This window comes from Pteronotus mesoamericanus, unplaced genomic scaffold, assembly GCF_021234165.1.
Source record: "Pteronotus mesoamericanus isolate MK-2021 breed Mesoamerican mustached bat unplaced genomic scaffold, CSHL_Meso_final contig_601, whole genome shotgun sequence".
Taxonomy (NCBI): Eukaryota; Metazoa; Chordata; class Mammalia; order Chiroptera; family Mormoopidae; genus Pteronotus; species Pteronotus mesoamericanus.
In genome coordinates, this window is record NW_026555215.1 from 949,569 (window position 1) to 973,114 (window position 23,546).

At 37.9% G+C, this 23,546-nt stretch overlaps 1 protein-coding gene across 1 annotated transcript in view; it reads right to left on the reverse strand.

Moving 5' to 3' along the window:
• RP1 (RP1 axonemal microtubule associated) overlaps positions 1 to 23,546 on the reverse strand; it is a 348,078-nt gene that overhangs the window by 174,120 nt on the left and 150,412 nt on the right. Inside the window, 1 exon segment of the mRNA XM_054580711.1 lies at positions 7,101 to 7,278. Within this exon segment, the coding sequence (XP_054436686.1) occupies positions 7,101 to 7,278 (178 nt within the window).

Here is a 23,546-nt window from a genome sequence, read left to right on the forward strand (position 1 = left end):
GGTCACAGAACTGCTCGGAGACCTATGAGGAGAGACTGGAAATGTACGCGTTGGGGAAAGAACGGGAGGAGGAACTGGGGAGTCCCAACTCCTTCTCCTTGCTGTAGTCTCCATTGTGTGGGAAGAGGCCACACCCCCAAAGAGCCAAAAGCGGAAAAGCACACATAGACACCCCAAAAACACCCAGTGCAGGTGCGTACACTTGTGCCAAGTGACTGGCGAGTGTTGGCGAGCGTGTGTGTGACCCGCACAGGCTGGCGAATGCTTGCAATGGCCAGCAACGCCTCCCACAGATTGGAGCCAATATGGCCTGCAAGGGAGGGCACAGAGCGGCAAGGGGAGGCATAAACTGACCCACCCTGGCCGCAGTTGCGGAGCAGCTCACAAAATTAGTAGATCTATGGCTGAAGGGGTCACAGAGCTGCCCATAGTCCCTGGAGGAGAGACCAGAGACAGGACTAACTGGAGAGTCCTGGAGCTGACTTCCTCCCATTTCCATAGTCTCCATTTGGCGAGGGCAAGCAACGCACCCAAAAAGCCAAAAGCAGGGAAAACACACAATAGAAGACCCTAAACTGACCAGTGCCGGGGAGCTCGCCGGCCAGGGGAGCCAGATGAGTACACGAAGTGGAGAATAAGCCCCCTGGTCTGGGGCAAGCACTCACGAGCCTAGGCAGGCAGGGGATCCTGCGGCGCTGGAGAGCGCGCTCAAGGAACTGGTGTGAGAGTGCAGAGCGATCCCAAAAAATAGCCCAGCCCTGACCGAAGGGGTCACAGAGCTGCCCTAAGCAAGAGTAAGACAGACAGTTGACTCCTGGAAGGCTCAAACAAACAACCCAAGGCGATATAGGGTCAACAACTGACATCATCAGAGGCAGGCCCAGAAAGAAAAGAAAAGGGAAAACTAAATGAATAAATAAATAAATAAATAAATAAAGAGACCGACCTACTACCATAGAAGTTTAATCCACAAAGTCAGGAAATCTAGAGAGCCCAATTGAAGCATAAGTGAAAATAAATAAAAAAATAAATAAGTATATTACTTAACAGGCTCTCACAAAAAAGGGAAGAAAAAGAAGTTCCCCCCAAATGAGTGGAAAAGGGGACTCCCCACAGAGAGAGCTAAATGAAATAGAGGCAAGGGAACTATCAGATATGGAATTCAAAACAATGGTTCTAAGGAAGCTCAATGAGCTCAGCCAGCTCAAAGAGAACTATGAGAAACTGCAGAGAAACTATCAGGATCTTACAACAAACTATATCAACCTGGAAAAGGACATAGAAACTATCAAGAAGACACAAGAGGATATGAAGAATACCATTTCTGGATTGAAGAACACAGTAGAAGGAATCCAAAGCAGGCTGGATGAAGCTGAGGATCGAATCTGTGAGATGGAGGACAGGGTAGAAAGAAGCTTCCAGAAAGAACAAGAAATGGAAAAAAGACTCAAAAAGAATGAAGAGGCATTTAGGGAAATGCAGGACAACCTGAAACGCAATAATATCCATAAAATAGGGATACCAGAAGGAGAAGAAGAGGAGCAAGGGAGAGAGAACCACCTTGAAAAAGTAATCATGGAAAATTTCCCTAATTTGAGGAGAGAAAGGCTCTCATGGATCCAGAAGGCACAGAGGACCCCACTCAAGAGGGACTCAAAGAGGTCCACTCTAAGACACATCATCATTAAAATGGCAACTATCAAAGACAAAGAGAGAATCCGAAGGCAGCAAGGGAGAAGGAGAAAGTAACATACAAGGGGGCCCCAATACCCCTAGGAGCTGACTTCTCAACAAAAACACGACAAGCCAGAAGGGAATGGCAACAAATATTCCAAGTCATGAAAAGCAAGGGCCTACAGCCAAGGCTGCTCTACCCAGCAAGGCTCTCCATTAAAATAGAAGGGGATATAGGGAGTTTCCCAGACAAAAGAAGACTAAAAGAATACATCTCTACCAAACCGGCACTCCAAGATATGCTAAGGGGACTGGTTTAAGCAGATGAAGGAAAAGAATGAGAGACAGAGGAACACAGGTACAAAGAGAAAAGATGAGTAAGTTTCTATCAGTATTACCTCTAAACATGAATGGACTAAATGCCCCAATCAAAAGACCCAGGGTAGCTGAATGGATAAGAAAACATGACCCACACATATTCTGCCTACAAGAGACCCACCTCAGAGCAAAAGACCTACACAGATTGAAAGGAAAGGTATGGAAAAAATATTCTAAGCAAATGGGCAAGAGAAAAAGGCCAGGGTTGCCATACTTGTATCAGACAAAGTAGATTTCAAAACAAAGGCCATAAAGAGAGACCCAGAGGGGCACTTTATAATACTTAAAGGAATACTCTATCAAGAATACATCAACATTGTAAATTTATATGCTCCAAATAGAGGAGCCCCCAAGTATATAAGGAAATTATTGGATGACTTCAAAAAAGATAAAGACAGCAACGCACTGATAGTAGGGAATTTCAACACCCCACTGTAAAAAGTGGACAGATCTTCCAAACAAAACATCAATAAGGCTATTGTGGAGCTGAATGATGCACTGAATCAAATAGACTTAACTGATATATATAGAACCTTAATCCCAAAGAAGAAAAATACACATTCTTTTCAAATGTTCATGGCAGTTTTTCAAAGATAGACCACATGATAGGACACAAAGCAAATCTCAAAAAATTCAAGAAAACTGAAATAATACCAAACTTTTTCTCGGACCACAAGGGCTTGAAACTGGAAATCAACCTCAAAGAGAAACTTTGAAAACTTGCAAACTCATGGAGACTGAACAGGAGACTATTAAACAATGAATGGGTCAATAATGAGATAAGAGAAGAAATCAAAAAATTTCTGGAAAGAAATGAAAATGAACAGACGACAGTCCAAAACCTATGGAACACAGCAAAAGCAGTCCTGAGAGGGAAGTTCATAGCAATACAGGCTTACCTCAAAAAAGATAGAAACATTTCAAATCAAAGACCTGACACTACAACTTCAAGAACTGGAGAAACAACAACAAATAAACCCCAGAGCAAGGAGAAGGAAGGAGTTGTCAAGATTAGAGCAGAACTGAATGACATAGAGATGAAAAGAACAATTGAAAGGATCAACCAATCCAGAAGCTGGTTCTCTGAAAAGATAAATAAAATTGACAAGCTTTTAAGCAGACTCATCAAGAATAGAAGGGAGAGGACCCAAATTAATAACATCAGAAATGAAACAGGAAAAATAACAACTGATACCACAGAAATACAAATGATCGTCAGAAACTACTATGGACAATTATATGCCAAGAAATTTGAAAATCTTGATGAAATGGACAAATTTTTAGAAACGTATAATCTTCCAACACTGAAGGAGGAAGAAACAGAAAGCTTGAACAGACTGATAACAGCTGGGGAAATTGAAGCAGTAATCAAGAAACTCCCGGCACACAAAAGCCCAGGGCCAGAAGGTTTCTCAGGAGAATTTTACAAAACATTTAAGGAAGAGCTAACCCCTGTCCTTCTGAAACTATTCCAAAAAATCCAAGAGGAGGGAACACTCCCAGACTCTTTCAATGAGGCCAGCATCACCCTGATCCCAAAACCAGATGAAAACCCTACAAAGTAAGAAAACTACAGGCCAATTTTGCTGATGAACATAGATGCTAAAATCCTCAACAAAATATTGGCAAACCGCATCCAGCAATACATTCAAAAGATTATCCACCACGATCAAATGGGATTCATCCCAGGGATGCAGGGATGGTTCAATATACGCAAATCAGTAAAGGTGATACATCACATAAATAAAAGGAAAGACAAAAACCACATGATCATCTCGATAGATGCAGAAAAAGCATTCGACAAGGTACAGCACCCATTTATGATCAAAACACTCACCAAAATGGGAATAAATGGGGCATTCCTCAACGTAATAAAGGCCATATATGAAAAACCTACAGCCAATATGATACTCAACGGGCAAAAACTGAAAGTTTTCCCACTAAGATCGGGAAGACGACAAGGATGTCCGCTCTCACCGCTTCTTTTCAACATCGTATTGGAAGTTCTAGCCACAACAGTCAGACAAGAGAAAGAGATAAAAGGCATCCAAATAGGAAAGGAGGAAGTAAAGCTATCATTGTTTGCAGATGACATGATAGTGTACATAGAAACCCTGTAGACTCTACCAAAAAACTCCTCAACCTAATAAGTGAATTTGGCAAAACAGCACGAGACAAAGTCAACATTCAGAAATCAAAGGCATTTTTGTACACCAGCAATGCAATAGAAGAGTAAGAAATCAGAAAAAAATACCATTTGATATAGCAAGAAGAAAAATAAAGTACCTAGGCATAAATTTAAGCAAAGGGACAAAAGACGTGTACGCAGAAAACTATACAACATTGATGAAAGAAATTAAGGAAGACACAAATAAATGGAAGCATATACCGTGCTCATGGATTGGAAGAATTAATATCATCAAAATGTCCATACTGCCCAAAGCAATTTATAGATTCAATGCAATCCCTATTAAGATACCAATGACATATTTCACAGAAATAGAACAGACATTTCAAAAATTTATATGGAACCATAAATAACCTCGAATAGCTGCAGCAATTTTCAGAAAAAAAAAAAACAAGGTAGGAGGGATCACAATATCGGACATCAAACTCTACTACAAAGCCACTACACTCAAAACAATATGGTACTGGCACAAGAACAGACCCATAGACCAGTGGAACAGAATAGAAAGCTCAGACATAAGCCCAGGTCTCTCTGGGCATCTAATATTTGACAAAGGGGGCAGAAGCATAAAATGGAGCAATAATAGCCTCTTCAACAAATGGTGTTGGGAGAGCTGGATGGCTACATGCAAACAATTGAAATTGGATCATCAGCTGACACCATACACAAAAATAAACTCAAGATGGATAAAAGACTTAAATGTAAGTCGCAACACCATCAAAGTCCTCGAGGAGAATATTGGCAGGAAACTCTCAGATATCCCCCACAGCAATTTTTTCACTGATATGTCTCCTAAAGCAAGGGACATAAAGGAAAGAATAAACAAGTGGGACCTCATCCAAATAAGAAGCTTCTGCACAGCAAAAGAAAACATCAGCAAAATGAAAAGGGAGCCAACCATACAGGAAAATATATTCCCTAATGATACATCAGATAGAGGTTTGATCTCCAAGATATATAAAGAACTCACTCAAATCCACTCCAAGAAGACAAACGATGCAATCAAAAAATGGGCAAAGGACCTGCGCAGACGCTTTTCCAAGGAGGAGATACAGAGGGCCCAGAGGCATTTGAAAGGATGCTCAGCATCACTAGCCATCAGAGAAATGCAGATCAAAACCACCATGAGGTTCCACCTCACACCGGTCAGAATGGCCATCATCAACAGATCAACAAACAACAGGTGTTGGCGAGGCTGTGGAGAAAAGGGAACCCTAGTTTACTGTTGGTGGGAATGCAGACTGGTGCAGGCACTGTGGAAAGCAGTGTGGAATTTCCTCAAAAAGCTGAAAATGGAACTGCCTTTTGATCCAGTGATTCCCCTGCTGGGACTGTACCCTAAGAACACCAAAACGCCAATACAAAAGAACCTATGCACCCCAATGTTCATAGCAGCACAATTTACAATAGCCAAGTGTTGGAAGCAACCTAAATGCCCATCAGTTGAAGACTGGATCAAAAAATGATGGTACATATACACAATGGAATACTATGCAGCAGAGAGAAAAAAAGAACTACTAAACTTCACGACAGCATGGATGGAACTGGAGAGCATGATGCTAAGCGAAATAAGCCAGGGGGCGAAAGACAAATACCATATGATCTCATCTATAAGTGGAACCTAACCAACAATACAAAGGTACAAGGGAAATAAGACCAGCAACACTGAAAGGAAAAGAAATCAACAGAGACAAGAAGGAAGGAGGCCGGGGGCAGGGAAAAGGAAGCGAAGGGGAAAGTGAAGGAACATATAGCAAGGACTCAGGGAGAAAACCAAAGGGGAACAGCTGAGGGAGGAAAGTAGGGAGGGGACACGGGAAAGTGGTGAGGGGTAGGCAGCGACAAATGTATTTGAAAAAATTAATTAAAAAAATAAAATAAAATATCTTCTGTACAATACTTTATATAAATAAATATGCAATATTTAAACAGGAGTGGATAAAAGTAGGTTTAAAGTCATAATACAAATAAATAATGACAACAATTAGTAAATAATAATATAAGAATGAACTCTGTGTTTCACATACTCACAACTGTAAACCTACTTTTGCACACTCCTATATACAGAATACCCTATATATACCCTAAATATAAAACACCCTAAATATTTTTTATAAATATATACATATAAAGAATAGGTAGACTTTGATAAGAAAGAGAAATTAAATAAGAGTCAGACTGACTAAGAAAATCTTCCAGATTTTGATTAAGCCAAAATCTGTGGGATTCTATCAGGAAAAAATTAAACTGCAAACTCTATTTTGAAATAATTTAAAGGCACAACAGAGTTACCTCATTAACCATGGTGTTGAAGCAAACATGTTCTAAGTTTAAACTGTTTAAATAAAGACTTCAGATTCTTACTTCACTTTACTAGAGGCCCTGAACTTAGATCCGAAAACTAGTTTTCTGTTGTGTCCTTAAACTTTTTATCCAAATCCTAGCTCTAATTCAAATACCTTTTGTGTTGATCTTTTTCTATCTCCTTTTTTACTGTTATTATTAAAAATTAATAGCAATGAAGCTGAGCATGTTTTAAACAGCTCCATCCCTTCTCAGTGTATATGCAACTATCCTTAAATATAAAATACAAGCATGCACTCACATAGACACACACGCAAATGCACACACCCAATTTAAAAAAACTATAAAGGAGCTTGATGTAGCAAAAACTTCATACATATCATTAAATATCAGAATCTGAGGTAACTGGTCTTCATTATGTTTTTTTTACAGCTTCTTGAAAAACAACTTTAAAAAGCCTAATAGCAGACATTTCCTGAGAAAAACTATGATGAAATTATCACTGTACATAAATCATCACAAAGCAAAACAACAAAGAATTTCAAAGTAAACGTACATTTGATGACTTGTGGATAGAAGAAAACATTCCCATTCTTGGTATAAATAACTGGTTTTGCCTGTCCATCTGACTGAAGTCCAACAAACAACCCTGGGCTCTTTGTAGATTCCAGGCTTATAGATGCATTTTCCAAGTTCTTCTTAATTTTAAAATGACAGTCAGTATCTCCTGTACCCTAGAATCAATACAATATGATTTCATAAATACAAGCAAACACTGAAGGACAAAATTTAAAACCAATTACCTAACAATAATATAATTTTGCTTCATTTTCAAAACCTCATGACAAATCTAGAAACATTTGCGTAAATTGCCTGATATGCTTCACCCCATGCCATAAGAAACAGAGACCATGTGATTGGCTGAAGCAAGGGTGTATACCTTGGACAAAAGGGCTCTGAATCACAGAGAAACTCCAGCTCAAGAGAGTGGAGTGTAGGCTGTCTTTTGGTTCACTGTTGCTCATCTTTATAGGTGAATAGAGAACAGTAAAACATGAAAGTTTCCTTTTGGAAAATAATATAATGATGGAAAGAGGCAAATTATTACCGTAAGTTTATTTACATTTAAACATAAATCAATTTTCTGTGCTAGTCCCTATCTTCTGGATCGAATTGCCACCAGTAAATCAAGTTCACGTAAATTACTCACTGACAGTATAGCAAAAATTCAAGAATTAGAAACCTAGAAGTAATCTATACAACCTATAATCAAAATCACCTCTCTCTTTTAATGTCAACTATAATCCAATATTAGATATTTCACTTTTTTCACATTTTATGGCCTTATATCTAGTTTAAGATTTATGAGTTCTAGAAAATAAATTTTGTGAGAATGAATTAAAATTTCCAGTAGCAACTCATATTATTTGTAAAAGATAATTATGTTCTGATGTCTGTTCTCAAATGTGAGCTTCTTATAGGTAAGAACAAAGTGTCTGTTGTCTGTCTCTCTTTCATAATATAAGTATGAATTAAGCAACTTCTATCTTCTGTCCCTGTTATGGATAAAACTCCAGCTTTTAATTGTTCATAGGCAAGTAAAGGACAGAACCACAAATACAAATAATAATAATAGCATTTATGACCAATAGGATAGAGATGGTCTCCTTGGATTTAAGGAGGAAAAAAAGGCACTAAAATCAGGAGAATCATAAAGAACTTCTTGGAGAAGGTGAAGCTAAGTTGAGTGTTAAATAACTAAGCTTAAGAGAAGAAAGTGAGAGTTTGGGGTGGAAAGTAGGGAATTTCAAGCAGAGAGACAGTATGAACAAAAGTTGGAGGCAACAGGCAGCATAGTGTGTATATGGATGAACAAGTTTCTTGATGTTGCTGAACAACAGAGAGGAAGGTGAGTACAGAAAGATCAAATCAGTTTGTATGCAACATACAGAGTCTGGGCCTTATCTTAGGGTCTAAAATTTAGACCATGGGAGACAGTGAAGAGTTTGAATCAGAGACAGAGAGTGATATGAACAGATCTGAAATTGTCTTCAGGAAATTTCTCAAGTGTCCAGCTAATACCTCTGTGAAGGAAAAACCTCATTATGTAGCCAGTCAGGTATGCACCCCGTTTCAGTGTTCTAATGATGATCAACAGAATATCAATTCTTTTCTGTTCTTCAAGTACATAGCTAGCCTTGGAGTTTCCTTTTATTATTATTTTTTAAAAGACTTTATTTTTTAGAACAGTTTTAGATTACAGAAAAATTGAGGAGGTAGTATAGAGTTCCCAAATACCCACACCTCCTTTCTCATATCATTAACATATGATACATTTATTATAGTTAAAGAACGAATGTTGACACATTATTATTAATTAGTAATATATTATTGAGATCTCCTTAATTTTAAGCTAATATGTACTTTCTGTCCAAGATTCTAATCATATGATCTTACATGTATTGATCATTTCTCTTTAGGTTATTCTTGGTTGTGGCAGTTTCTGCCTTTCCTTGTTTTTGATGACGTTGGTAGTTTTGAAGAGTGCTCATCAAGTATTTTGTAGTATGCCCCATTATTGGAATATGCCTAATGTCTTGCTCGTAATTATACTGAGGTCATGAAATATTGGGTAGAAGATTTCAAAGATAAAATGTCATCTTCATCCCATCATATCAAGGGTGTATACTGCCAACATGAGATCTCTGTTGATGGTAACCTTTATCATATGGCTAGGATAGTGTTTGTAGGATTTCCCTACTGCAAAGCCACTATTATTGCCCCCTTTCCACACTGTGCTCTTCAGTGGGAAGTCACTATGTACAGCCCCTACTTAAGGAACAAGAGTTTTGCTTCCAGAAGATAGAGCATTTTACATAATTTGTCTGGAATTCTTCTATACAGATTTATCTCTTATCCTCTATTTATGTATTTATTCAATTGTTTATGTATGTCATTATGGACTCATGAATATTTATTTAATGCCCTGGCTTATAATCTCATGCTACTTTATTTTGTTGCTCAAATTTTTCCAACTTCAGCACCTGTGTCCCTTTGACATGCCCCAATAAGTGATGTGTGTGTTTTTGGAGCACTTCCTTACTTTCTGGTACTACAAAATGCTCCAGGTTCATCTTGCGTATTTCCTACACCAGTCCTAGAATCAGCCATTTTTCTAAGGAGCCCTGGCTCTTTCCACTGGAGAATGACATTAGAAACCAACAAATGAGCACTAGATCTGCTTGTTGCTACTGAGATGTTGTTATTTCTAGGCAATCTCATCTAATGGAACAAACAATAAATGTGTAAAATACTAACTCATATGTATACACACATATATAAATATTTGTATATGTAACCATCCACATTGTAGTAAGATAAACGAGGTCATGATGTCTCCAACTCTAATGGATTAATTACCACACAGATTATTCTAGGTTTTACCCACTGCATATCTGTAAACTCTCACTCCAACAATGAGAAATTTAGCTCCCACTATCTGCTGCCTATTTACATAATTGTTCCATTCCAATAAACATTCATAGTAGTATCATAATTTTTAACCCATACTCCCATGAGAAACAACTTTATCAACTAGAGTACAGTTTTATGTGCAGTTCCTTTTTGCTTTTAGTTTTACTGACCCCATTCATTTCCAAAGATACTTAGGTCAGGACCTTTCCCTCGATCCCCTTCATAGAGTTTGTTTCATACATTATTAACATAGTTAAATTATCTTGTCATAGTCTGTATTTCTTCCTGGAATTCCAAACTTCTTAAATTGTTCTTTTTAGTTTTAGGGGTTTTATTTTTTTATTGAGCTATAACTGACATAAAACATTATGTGAATTTCAGATGTATAACACAATGATTTGATATTTGTATATAATGCAAAATGATCACCACAATAAGTCAGTCTGCTTAATATCTATCATCATTCACTGTTACAGAATTTTTCCTGTGATAAGAACTTTGAATATCTTCTATCTTAGCAACTTCAAATATAATTTTTAAATGTGTATATATAATAAGGTTCACTCATTATAATGATGTCCCATTCTATCTGTTTTGACAAATTTTTGTCTTATATCCACCATTATAGTATCATACAGAATAGTTTTACTAACCTGAAGATCACCTAATGCTCATCTCAAATCCCCAGCAACCTAGGGATTCTTTTACTGTCTATATTTTTACATTCTCAAGAAGGTTGCTAATTGGAATCATATATATAACATTTTCATACTGGTATTTTACACTTAGCAATATGCATTTAAATTCTCTCAATATCTTTTCATGGCTTGATATTACTTTTTTTGCTGAATAATATCTGTTGCACAGTTGTCCCATGATTTATCCATTCGCCTATTGAGGATATCTTGGTTGCTTATTAATAATTGCCAGTCTTTGGCAATTTTGGATAAAGCTTCTATACATTCATGTGCAGTTTCAATTTTGTGAAAGGTGAGAGAGGTCTGTGTCTAGATTCCATATTTTTGCATATAGAAGTCCAATTGTTCCAGCACTGTATGTTGAAAAGTCTATCCTTTCTTCATTGATTTGCCTTTGTTCCTTCATCAAAAAATAAGTTGACTGTATTTATATATGTCTATTTCTTAGCTCTCTGTTCTGTTCCATTGACTTATCTATCCTTTCACCAATAAAACACTGTATTGATTACTGTAGCTTTACAGTAAATCTTGAAGTTGGGCAGTGTCAGTCTTCTAGCTTTGTTCTTCTTCAGTACTGTGCTCGCTATTCTGGATATTTTTCCTGTCCATATAAACTTCATGTCAATATCCATAAAATAGCTTGCTGAAATTTTGATTAAGGTTGCTTTGAATTTATAGATCAAGTTGAAAAAACTGCCAACAACATTTTCTTCCTATCCATGAACACGGAATGTCCATTTACTTAGATTTTCTTAATTTCATTCATCAGAGTTTTATTGTCTTCCACAAAAGAATCTGTATATATTTATACCTAAGAATTTCTCTTTTTTGTATTAATATAATGTTGTATTTTAATTTCAAATTCCAATTGTTGATTGGCAGTATATAAGAAAGTAATTGACTTTTGTATATTAACCTACATACTACAGGTTTACTATAATCAGTTATTAGTTCTAGGGGTTTTTATTGATTCTTTGGGATTTGTTACTTAAATCATTCTGGCATTTGTAAGCAGAAACGGCTTTATTTCTTCCTTCCCAACCTGTATACAGTTTGTTTCCTTTTCTTGTCAAATTATATTAGTTAGGATTTCTAATACAATTTTCAGTAGTACTGGTGACAGTGGATATCCTTGACTTGTTCCTGATCTTAGGGGGAAAAGCATCCAGTTTCTCACTGTTAATTATGATATTAGTTTTAAGTTTTTTGAAGACATCTTTTATTAAATTGAAAAAGTTCTCCTCTATCCCTAGTTTACTGAGAGATTTTCTTTTCACCAACAATATTCAATCAGTTATTAAGATCCACTTACTATTCCACAACAATATTTATCAAGCTTGACTCAAACTCTTCAGTTTCACTGTTACTTCCCAAATTGCAGGCCCATTATCACCTCATATCTCAATCATTACAACCACTAGCTAAAATAAGGGTAATATTTTTGGCATATTAAACCAATATATTTCCATTGTTGTTGTTAGGAGTCTCTCCCCCATACTGGATCAATAATGCTCACTGTGTCATGGGAAAAATAGAATGAAGCTTAGAACAAATAAATCTTTGTTCAACTTTGAGTTACCAAATAGAACAGTTTTAGTAAATCTGTACCAAATAAGAAATCAGAATAAAGGTGTTTTTAATTTGCAAAGCTCAGCCTTTTTCATAGATAAAATAGTCACCAAAAGAAATTCCAAAATTAGATTTTTGTACCTAGAACCAAGCCTTGAGGACTAGACACCATAGAATTTACATGATAAAGCCACTGAAAAGGTAAATACTATTTATGACATAGAGAATATTTTTACCTTACAGAAAGAAGAAAATCCCATCTACCGCTGAGAGGAGGCAGTGAAAGGATGTCTTTATTCAAACCCCACTTGGGGCTGATTCTTGGTATTGCAAAGAAATAAAGAGCAGTGAAATATTCATATATTTTAGGGTAGAATATCATGAACTGAGGGGCTATCCCAGGAAATTTATAAATTTCCCTTATAGCTTCCCAGTGTTCAGCATAATATCGTAGTCTCATGGGGCCATCCAGGAGAATTAGAAATGTCTAAGAGAGAAGTCATAGCAGTAGACACTGATATAGCTTTTAGCTTCTACACAGCCCACATGAAAAAATCAGAGGGTACAGAAGTTATATGCTCAAATGGCAGGCCCAAGTACTGAGAAAACTTGTGACCTGGAAAAGGGCTAGGCTTGCTCTAAGTTGGCCAAAGAGTTGGGAACCTTGACATCTCAAGCCCTATGATACTGCTCAAAATGTTCAGACTAAAATATCAGTCATATTTGCAATTATACAATATTGACATGTCCAGGAAGAAACCAAATAAGCCACGATAGAGCAGAGACAAGTGTGGGCCTAAGGAAGAGCCATGTCCAGTGGTCCTTCTCCATGACCTTTTTAAGGCTTTTGTACCTAGGTATCATCCAAGGATGAAAGAAAAGAGAAAGAAAAAAAATAAAAGAAACTCTTACATTACTGATCTGTAAGAAACTGACCTTTGAACTGGATGGACACCAAGACATATATAAGCATTATTTTGGCTAAAAAAATCAATCAGCTGAACTAAATATACTGAAATATGCTAGAATTTCTTGACAAAGTATACTCTTTTGAGTCAAATTGTGCTTTGTTATCAGTAATCTCATAGTTATTCTTGAAAACTTGTAGTTCTCCATAAACTAGTCCACTTCTACATAGAGGTCAGATTTAAGAACTCTGATATCATTACCAGTCCACCATCTCCCCAGAGTTAGAACAGATATCTCATTAAAAATGCGTGACATTTTACATTAAAGATCTCAGGCAATTGTCCATGACACACAACTGAAAAGCCTTACCCCAACACATCTCTTTCCTTATCAGCATTGTACTTGATAGTTAACCTCTTATGGCACTTTCATACTTTAGTGTAATTATTATATACATTTTCTCCCATTCTAGATTGCAAGCTCACTGAGGGCAGGGGGCATGTCTTACTATATCTAGTGCAGAGTCAGCAATGGGCAGTTTCTGCCTTTTAGTAGACACTCAATATATGTTTGCACTAAAGGAAGCTCTCTTTTTGCTAATTTTTAACCTCATAATTTGTTCAGGTAATGTCTTTCCCTCTTTATTTTGATAATTGAAAATAGAAGTATTCCTCTAAAATTCACCATTCCAGTGGTGGAGTTCAGGACAAAATGTCTCAAAAAATGACACCTTGTTATCTTGAATATTTCAAGCTGAGGGAAATTATAAACCAGTAGATACAGGAAGGATTTTCTGACCTTTTCTTGAAGCAGATCATAAGATCTTCACATGAGAGGTGCCCTCCCTATACCAAGATGCAAGGAGCAACCTTATCTCTGAAGACAGAGGGACACTGAGAAGAATATGAATGAACAGGCTTTTCTGTTTTCCCCAGTTTACTACACTTAATTCAGACCCTTTTCTGTCCTCACATTTTTCTGTAACTCTCTACTTTTAATCCAAATCCACATAAAAACACTAGAGTTTAAATACTTCTTCAGGTCTTCATTTGCTTAAGAAGATTCCTCTGTCACACAATAGTTAGATTACATAAATTTATATGCTTTTCTCTTGTAAATGTGTCATTTGATACTTTTCTTCCCCTATACAGGAAATTTCTCGTGACTCACCTGCTCTATTTAAATCAATCTGCCTCTCCTGAGCCCTCAGAGAAGCAGTTAAACTGTAACTTGAATTGGATTACTAATATGCTATTGTTCTCTAGATCACTGATATGTGCATATTTGTTTTGTCAGACAGACCATAAGAACCTAAGAAATCATATCATTTTTAACCCTCAATTAAGTACTATTAGTGAAAGGAATGAAAACATAATTGAATATAACTACATTTCAAAACAATAAGCCTTTAGTGTTTCTTTTATTCTCTGTTTCCTTCTTTTATTTAAAAATCTCTGCTTTATCACTAACTCAAAAACAAACTGATTAATGAGATGGAGATGGGAAGTTAAAAACAGAGGCCACTGTAATCAAAACAGCCTGGTAATAGCATAAGAACAGACATATAGATCAATGGAACAGAATAGAGAGCCCAGAAATAAATCCATGTCTCTATGGTCAATTAATATTTGACGAAGGGGACATGAGCATACAATAGAGTAAAAATAGCCTCTTCAGTAAATGGTGTTGGGAGAAATGGACTGGTACCTGCAAAAAATGAAACTAGACCATCAACTTACACTATACACCAGAATAAACTCAAAATGGATAAAAGACTTAAATGTAAGTTGTGACATCATAAAAGTTCTAGAGGAAAATATAGGCAGCAAAATTTTAGATATCCCATATAGCAATATTTTTGCTGATATATCTCTGAGAAAAAGGAAATAAATGAAAAAATAAACAAATGGGACTACAACAAATTAAAAAGCTTCTTCACGGCCAAAGAGACCAATATCAAAATGAAAATAAAATTGACCATATGGGAGAACATATTTGCCAATGAAACTTTGGACAAGGGTTTGATCTCCTAAATATATAAAGAACTCATACAACTCAACACCAGGAAGACAAACAACCTAATTTAAAAATGAGCAAAGGACCTGAATAGACACTTCTCCAAAGAGGTCATAGAGATAGCCCATAGGCATATGAAAAGATGCTCAACATCACTAGCCATCAGAGAGATGCAAATTAAAACTGCAATGAGATATCACCTCATACCAGTCAGAATGGCCACCATTAATGAATCTAAAAACGCAAGTGCTGGCATGGATGTGGAGAAAAGGGAGCCCTAGTGCACTGTTGGTGGGAATGCAGGCTGGTGCAGCCACTGTGGAAAACAGTATGGAATTTACTCAAAAAAGTAAAAAATGAAACTGCTTTTTGACCCAGTGATTCCACTACTGAGAATATACCCTAAGAATCCTGAGTCACCAATTCAAAAGAACGTATGCACCCCTAAGTTCACAGCAGCACTGTTTACAATTGCCAAGTGCTGAAAACAGCCCATGTGCCCATCAGTAAATGAGCTGATCAAAAAACTGTAGTATATTTATACAACATAATGCTATGCAGCAGAAAGAAAGAAGGAACTCCTCCCTTTCACAACAGCATGGATAAGACTGGAGAATATTATGCTAAGAGAAATAAGCCAGTCGGTGAAAGACAACTATCATATGATTTCTCCTATAAGAGGAATCTAATGAGCAAAATAAACTAATGAACAAAGTTGAACCATAGGCATGGAAACATGGAGCAGACTGACAGTGACCAGAGGAGAGGGAGAAGGGGGTAATGGTGGAAAGAAGAGGGAGGCACTAGTTAAAAAGCATGTATGAATGACCCGTGGACATGGACAACAATATGGGAATTAACTATGGGAGTCAGCGGGGGGCTGGTGGGATGGGAGGAGGAGGGCAAAGGGGCAAAAATTTGGACAGCTGTAATAAAATAACAAGAAAAAGTTTAAAAGAATGTATTGAACTAAAAGATGAGGTAGAGTTTATCTTTAAAAAAAAGTATTTCAAGAACTGGACTGTTTGAAAAAAATGAAGGTTGTGTAGAGCATGTTGATGGTAATAAACACTTTTTTCTCTTCCAAAAAAAAAAAAAAAAGAGGTGGATTCTGTGCAAAGGGTCATGTTGTACTTTGTGTGTTCTTCTACACATTAATAACAAATACCAACTGGCAAAGCTATGTTGGAATATGTGATACAAGGTCACATCACTGCAAGCTAAAATAACACATATGCCCATTTCCCTCCACCTGGCTCCTTTGCAGAAGGATAACCTACTAGTTATGATCACCAAGTGACATTTTAACTTCTCATTCTTTCAACATTTGTTGATAACCTACCAAATGTCAGGCCTTGTTGACGAGTTTAGGATATTTTAACAAATAAAGCAAACAAGAATCTCTCCTCTGTGGTAAGTACATTCTACTAATAAATATTCTATATATTGGAGCATCACCAGTGCTATTCATCAGCCTTTTCCAGAATGGATCCCTCGACAACTTATTGCTGTATTGTTGGCTCCTAAGGGGGAGAAAATCTCTGTTGCTATCCTGAAGCTCCTGTGTATATTCTTCAAATCATGCTGTGAGACTCAAAGCTAATGCATAAACTATGGACTACAATAACAGTGAAATGTGAGATCATTTGCTAGAGAATTCAAACAAAATAACTTACCTCATAACTTTATTAAAATGAGTCTCTAACATTTTTTATTAAGTAAAACATGATTTAGACTCCCAGTTCCAAGTTCTGCATTAAGAAGCTCAGAAGTCACCACTCCACCTTAACAAGTAAAAAGCTAAACAAACTGAAAAATCAACAGCTATTTTTGGATCTGTAAGAAAAGTGAGAACACGGGGCAAACTGTGGCCCCAGAGACTGGAGAGAGATCAACAAATACAGGGAGTCACAGCTTACTGGAGCAGAGACTCACCAGCAGAAACCAATGAGGGAACCAGTACCTGGTACAAAATCTGAACTGTAATTGATGAATTTCTGGAAATGCAGTGCATACAAATCTAGGAGTTAAAACTCCAGGGGGACCAGTCATAAAGGAGACCCACACTTTTTGGAGTTTTACCTCCAGGGGCACAACCCAGTTTCCACAGTAAATATAAAAGAAGAATCCCCTCATGAGGAAAAGAAACTAGTTTGAAATACACCTCAATGGTCTGTTCTTAACAGGGAATACCCATAGGAAAAACTAGTCAACCAAAGCCTAACTGGCCTGGAGGAAGGGAAATACCCCCAGCTGACTCTAGCCAACCCAGAACTGAAAGCCCTTCTGAAGCTCACAGTCCAAGGCATAGGCTCACTAAAAATTTCATTCATTATTATTTATTTAAAAGTCTTTTGTTGGCAGTGATGATATATCTTGGTTCTTAAGTTCATCTAAGAGAGAATTCAGAGCCAAGAACTCTAGTGCAAGAGAAAGTTTATTCAGCAAGCAAAGAAAAAGTCCACAGGAAAAAAAGAATTGAGTGGGTGGCTCAAAGAGCTGCCTTGGCCTTTTAGAAATAAAGTCACAGAGGCAGAAGAAGTGAGCCACCTGGGCTGCATGGACTCAGGAAACAATAGCTGCAGAGGCAGGAGAAGGTCCCTGAGGACTTAGGAGGAAATAAAGCAAAGATACACACCTGAGAATAGAAGAGGGGAAGGTACAGGCATGCTCCAGACAGAGTGGGCCCTGGGTCCTTTGACTTAAGAGTTTTTATCGTTTTCTAAAGGCAGAGATTTTAGGAAAGGGTCTCAGTAAAATATTCATCATCTTTCCAGGTGTATCCTTTCAGGGCTGTGGTCTCTGCTGATCTGTCTGCCCTAGGGTCAGGGGTAATTTGTCACTGCATCTGGTCCTGTCAGTCATGGCATCACTTCATCTGGTTTTGCTGTTTTACTGGGCCTGGAGCTGACACACCACTGAGGCCTAGATGTTATCTCTAGTTTGACCAAATTGCTGTCCCCAGTCAACAGCCCTCTATCTGTTTTTCCATTCCAATCCACTTGCCAAAGAATTTCCTGAACTTACTATCCTGCCTCACTTTCACTAAATTTTATACTTTTAACCCACTGCTCTAACATTGTGTATACCTAGCCCATCTGTATGCTTCACATATGACTTAAAGATATGAATTATCTTTAAGTTATTTGCATGTGTAAAAATATATTTTGAGTAAAGAGGCAAAATTAGATAAATCTGTGATGAGAATATTTCCTCATTTCCACAAACTAAACTTGCCCATAAACAAAAATCCTGCTAGTGTGAGTTTTGTCTGTGTATGCCTGTGTCTTTGGTATAATGATCACTCTTAACTTGTTTTTCCTACAACTCCTACATCTTTTCTTCTTTTGCATTCATGTTTAGTGACAAGTTCTGCCCATGTTATTTTGAGGCTTGTTTTTCTTCTTTAAATTAACAACCCTACAATTGTTCCTAGCGAAGTGCATGCTGTTTGTTGCTCACTTGAATTCTACTACATCAAAATCTATTAAAGTGATTTACTCCTACAGCATAACAATTTAGTGGTAACAGAAATAGAAACATTTGTTATAAGATCAGCATCATTTGAGTTGAATATAAGTGCGTTTGCCTGTAAGAAATGTTTTCAAATATACAATGGCAGACACCCTGGAAACAATGCTTTTATTCAGTTTAATTTATACAATAAAATGTTTGTTGAGCAGTTAGCTGGACTAAGGCACTGTTATGTATTTAAGGAATGGTAATGACTTGGTCATACCTTACCATTCAACTTTGAATGCATCTTAAATCCTTTTGGAGATTGTAAGCAAGCCTTATTATAGCTTCTAACCATGTGCAAATGAGTGCAATTAAGATGATTGTTCTGTTGTGTTTTCAAGAGTAAAGTCCCTTTTGCCTAGTGATTTCCTTTTAGATACAGTGAAAGTGAAAAGTAAAATGTCTGATTGTTATGTGTCAATAAAATTTCTTAAGACCAAAAAAGCATATGCATTTTAACCAAAAAGGCCCACTACCCAAATTTCAGATGGAGAATTTTAGTCAGACAGCCATATCACTAAACAAGTTATAATACAAAGAATGTAATTACAATGACGGTGGCCCAGCAGGAAGAAGCTGAGCTCACTCACTTGTGCCCCCAGAACAGATTATTAACTGATCTTTCAATACATGATCTGAACAATCAATGGAATCTCAGCTGATATGAATTTTTGAAGCCAAGGAGTACAGAGGATGCTTTGCACTGTCTGGTAAGAGATTTTATAATTTGAGGGGGAAGGCCCTATATGCAGTGCCCGCAGCAGAGGAGAGATAAATCAGAAAATGAAGCTTAGTGGCTCTCTCCCCTCAAGTGGGGCCTTGGTTCCACACAAGGAAACCACCAACACCAATTGGGAGAGACTTGGAAAGATACACAAAACCTGGGGGACTTAGGATACACACACACAGCGAGCAGCTCATCCACAGCTGCAGCGTCAACCAGGAGAGTTCCAGAGAGACACTCTAAAACTGTCGGAGGCACTGGAACAATGTGGCCATCCCTGACCCAAAGAGACTTTGCACTATTTGGGGAGATGGCGCAAGGAAAAAACTGGCCTGGGGCTCAGTGCTACAGTGAGAGGGCCACAAAGAGACTCTTTTAAAAGAGGAGCTGAGGGGAGACTTGAGACTCTGCAGGGATCCTGTGCTCAAGAGAGCACGAATGTCCTGGTTCTTCCAACAAAGAAATAAGACTGAAAGTGCGGTTCTGTCCCACTAAGTCCAGCTGCAAGGAAGGGCAGAAAGTGTCACACTAAAGGGACTATGGGACCTAATCCAGCACAGATGGTGAGCAAGGGACTGTATAGAGTGGAGAGTTCAGGCCTGAGTCTACTTCCAGTGTGGCAGGCTGGGGACTGGACAGCTAGAAATGCCTGAGATTCCTTGCAGCCAGGCAGGTCCTCTCACAGGCCCATGTGCCTAACCCCCAACTGTGGGATTTACAGATCAGTAAGGCCAGGCTCAGGATTCCCCTGCTTACTGCACATCTGCACGAGAAAGAAGGACAAGCTCTGAAAGGGCCCTTTCTGAACTTCTATCAGACCCTATGAGCTACACTGTTTCCTCAGGCCAAGATCTGCTGAAACCAGCAGAGCAGAAAGATTAAAGACAGGCACCACAAGGGATGTTCAGGCCCCTGCCCAGCCTCAGGTCTTAGACAGAGCTTCCCTTCTTGTACAGGTTGGCTCCTGACAGGAAATGGCCAGCTAACTCACCAGAAACCATATATTATCAGAAATAATCTGGAACAGACCAAGACATGTGGCAAGGGGGTGGGAAAACACTTTCACCATTTTTCCTGAAGACTGAACAACGCCCACCAGGGGTGATCCAGAGATACCACCCTCCTGATGGCATCAGAAGCCCCCTCTGGAGGCAGGTGAATGTGGTACCAACCACGCTCTCAGAGGTTACATGAACCGCTCCCGGGCCTTGTGCTGATGGAAAGCCTGCTGGGCAGAAGAGTGGGGACCTGCCAAGCCTGAAGGAGACAGACACAGACTGTGGATCACTTGAAGCCTTGAACCGGCTGCCTAGGGTTAGGCTAGGACACTATCTGACATTACCAGGGGCAGATCCAGAAGACAGTCGCAAACATCAGACTCTAAGATGAATTCCACCACAGTCTTCTTCATTTTTCAGTTATTTTTTCTCTTGCATAGCTTTTTAATGTTTTTTTCTTTTTCTATAAGCTTGCTCCTATTATTTCACTATTTTTTATTTTAGTTTATTTCAAATCTCATATTTTACTCCTCCCTTCTCTTACTCTATTTCACCTTTTTCCTTCCCCTTCATTTTTGTTTCAAATTTTATTTTTTTCTCTATGACTTGTGTCTATTCTGCAATCTTATTATTTCTTCTCCTGTCCTCCTGCCTCTCAAAACCATTTTTCTTGTCATTAGTCATTTCACATTTGCTTCCTTATTCTTATAATATCCTTATTCTTTCTTTACTTTTATTAATCTTTGCTCATTGGTTGTTGATATGGCAGTGGTTGTTGTATTTCTTCAATTTTATTCCTATATGTTCATTATTTTTGTATTTCAAATCTTGAATTTTACTGTTCCTCTCTCCTACTCCATTTTGCCTTCCTCCTGCCCATTCTTTTTTCATTTAAAATTTTACTTTTTCACTCTCTTATCTTGGTTTTCATTTCTCATTCTTATTATTTCTTTTCCCTCTGTCCTCTCAAAATCAATTTTCTTTCTTTTAGATATTTCATAAGCTTTTTCTTCTTTGTTTTTTCTTTTTATTTCCTTTCACCTGCATTAATCTTTGTCCATTTGTCATTGATGTTGCTGGGTGGATTTTTTTTCAATTTTGTTCCAATTTTTTCAATATTTAATTTTATTCCTTTTTTTTTTACCATTTTTAAAATTGTTCAATTACAGTTGTCTACAATTTCCCTCCATTACTATCCCTCACCCTACTCATCCCCACCTCCCACATTCAATCCTCTCCCTCCTTGTCTTGTCCATGGGTCCTTTATACATGTTCCTTCACAACGCTTCTCCTTCTTTTCCCTATTATCCCCTTCTGGATACTGTACATTTGTTTTTTTTTTTTCATGTCTCTAGTTATATTTTGCTCACTTGTTTCTTTTGTTGATTAGGTTCCATTTATAAGTGAGAACTGCCTTTTGACCAAACAATTCCACTACTAGAATAAAAAAATTATTTTCTTAAACTTTGTATTATACTCTTTTCTTCCTTGATTTTGCCCTCTTCCTTCTCTTTTTATTTATGATGTAAATGTTCATTTCTTTCTTTCTTCACCTTCTTTCTATTCCCTACTGTTATTATTCCTCCTCCCTCTACCCTCTCAATATCATTTTTCTTTCCATTAGTCATCTCATATTTGTTTTTCCTTTCTTATAATAGTCTTAATCTCTTTCCACCTTTATTAATATTTGCTCATTTGCTCATGTGGCCAGAACTGCCTCCCAAACCCACATCTCCCATTGTACCCACCCCATCCCTAGCATGCCTGGCCCTTCACCGGTAAGAATTGCAGCTCCTGTCTGTGCACGCAGCTAGCTCCTAGGAAAGACTGTGAACTCTCCATTTGACACATTAGAGAATGAATCTCCCTCATCTTTGTCTCTCTGTGGGGTCAAGCCCTTGGTGGAAGCCTTACCAAAATCTAGGGAATTGTATACAGCTCAAGGTCTTCGCAACAGCGGTCCGGTGCGAGCCCAGGATGACTGTGGGAGTTGCATGGCTGCTGTTTCCTGGAGCTAAATGTGTGTGCCAGGCTGTGTGCTGGGTATCCAACCCTGAGCTGTCTCACTGAATCAGCACATTCAATGTTACTGTTACCCAAGTGCACAAATGAAGATATGGAGGCTCAGAGAGGTGTAGGTGAAGGTTATTTTTTGCGGGTGTGGGTTTTGCTTCCTGGGTTGTATTGTTTTGTTCTGGCAGCATCTGTACAACTGCATACAAGACATGGTGGGCAGTGTGACTCTCAGTCAGCCATCTGGAGAGAAGAACCAATCAAAGAATGACCCAACAACAACAAAAACCCAATTACAACAAGAGAGCCCACATAGGTGGCATAAAGGGCATCCCAAGAATATGCAGGTTAAGAGATCAAAGAGACTGAACCACTGAGTCCTACAGGTCTCCTACCACAGAAGATAACTCCACAAAGACAGGAAGTCAAAGCAGATGAATCTTATGCAGAAACAAACAAGAAGAGTCACCTAAAATGGAGAGACAAAGGAAAAAAAACCCAAAGGAAAGGAAAGGAAAGGAAAGGGTGCTAAATGAAATGGAAGCAAGAAATCTATCAGACATAGAGTTCAAAATAATGGTTATAAGGATGCTCAAGGAACTCAGTAAGAACTACAAGGAACTCTAGGGAAGCTACAAAGAACTTACTGGTAACTACATCAGCATGAAAAAAGACATAGGAACCATGAATATAAGCCAGTAGGAAAAGAAAAATACAATGTCTGAAATATACTAGAAGGAATTAAAAGCAGGGTAGATGAAGCAGAGGATTAAATCAGTGAGTTGAAGAACAAGGTAGAAAAAAAACACCCAGACAGAGCAACAAATGAAAAAAGTCTAAAAAAAAAACAAAGATAGTTTAAGAGATCTGCAGGACAACATGAAACATAATAATATTCACATCATAGGGATACCATAAGGAGGAGAGGAGCAAGGGATAGAAAACCTGCTTAAAAAAGAATGATAGAAAATTCCCCTACCTTGATGAGTGAAAAAGTCCCACAAATTCAGGACACACAGAGGGTCCCAGTCAAGATGAACTTAAAAAGTCCCACTCCAAGGCACATCATAATTAAAATGGCA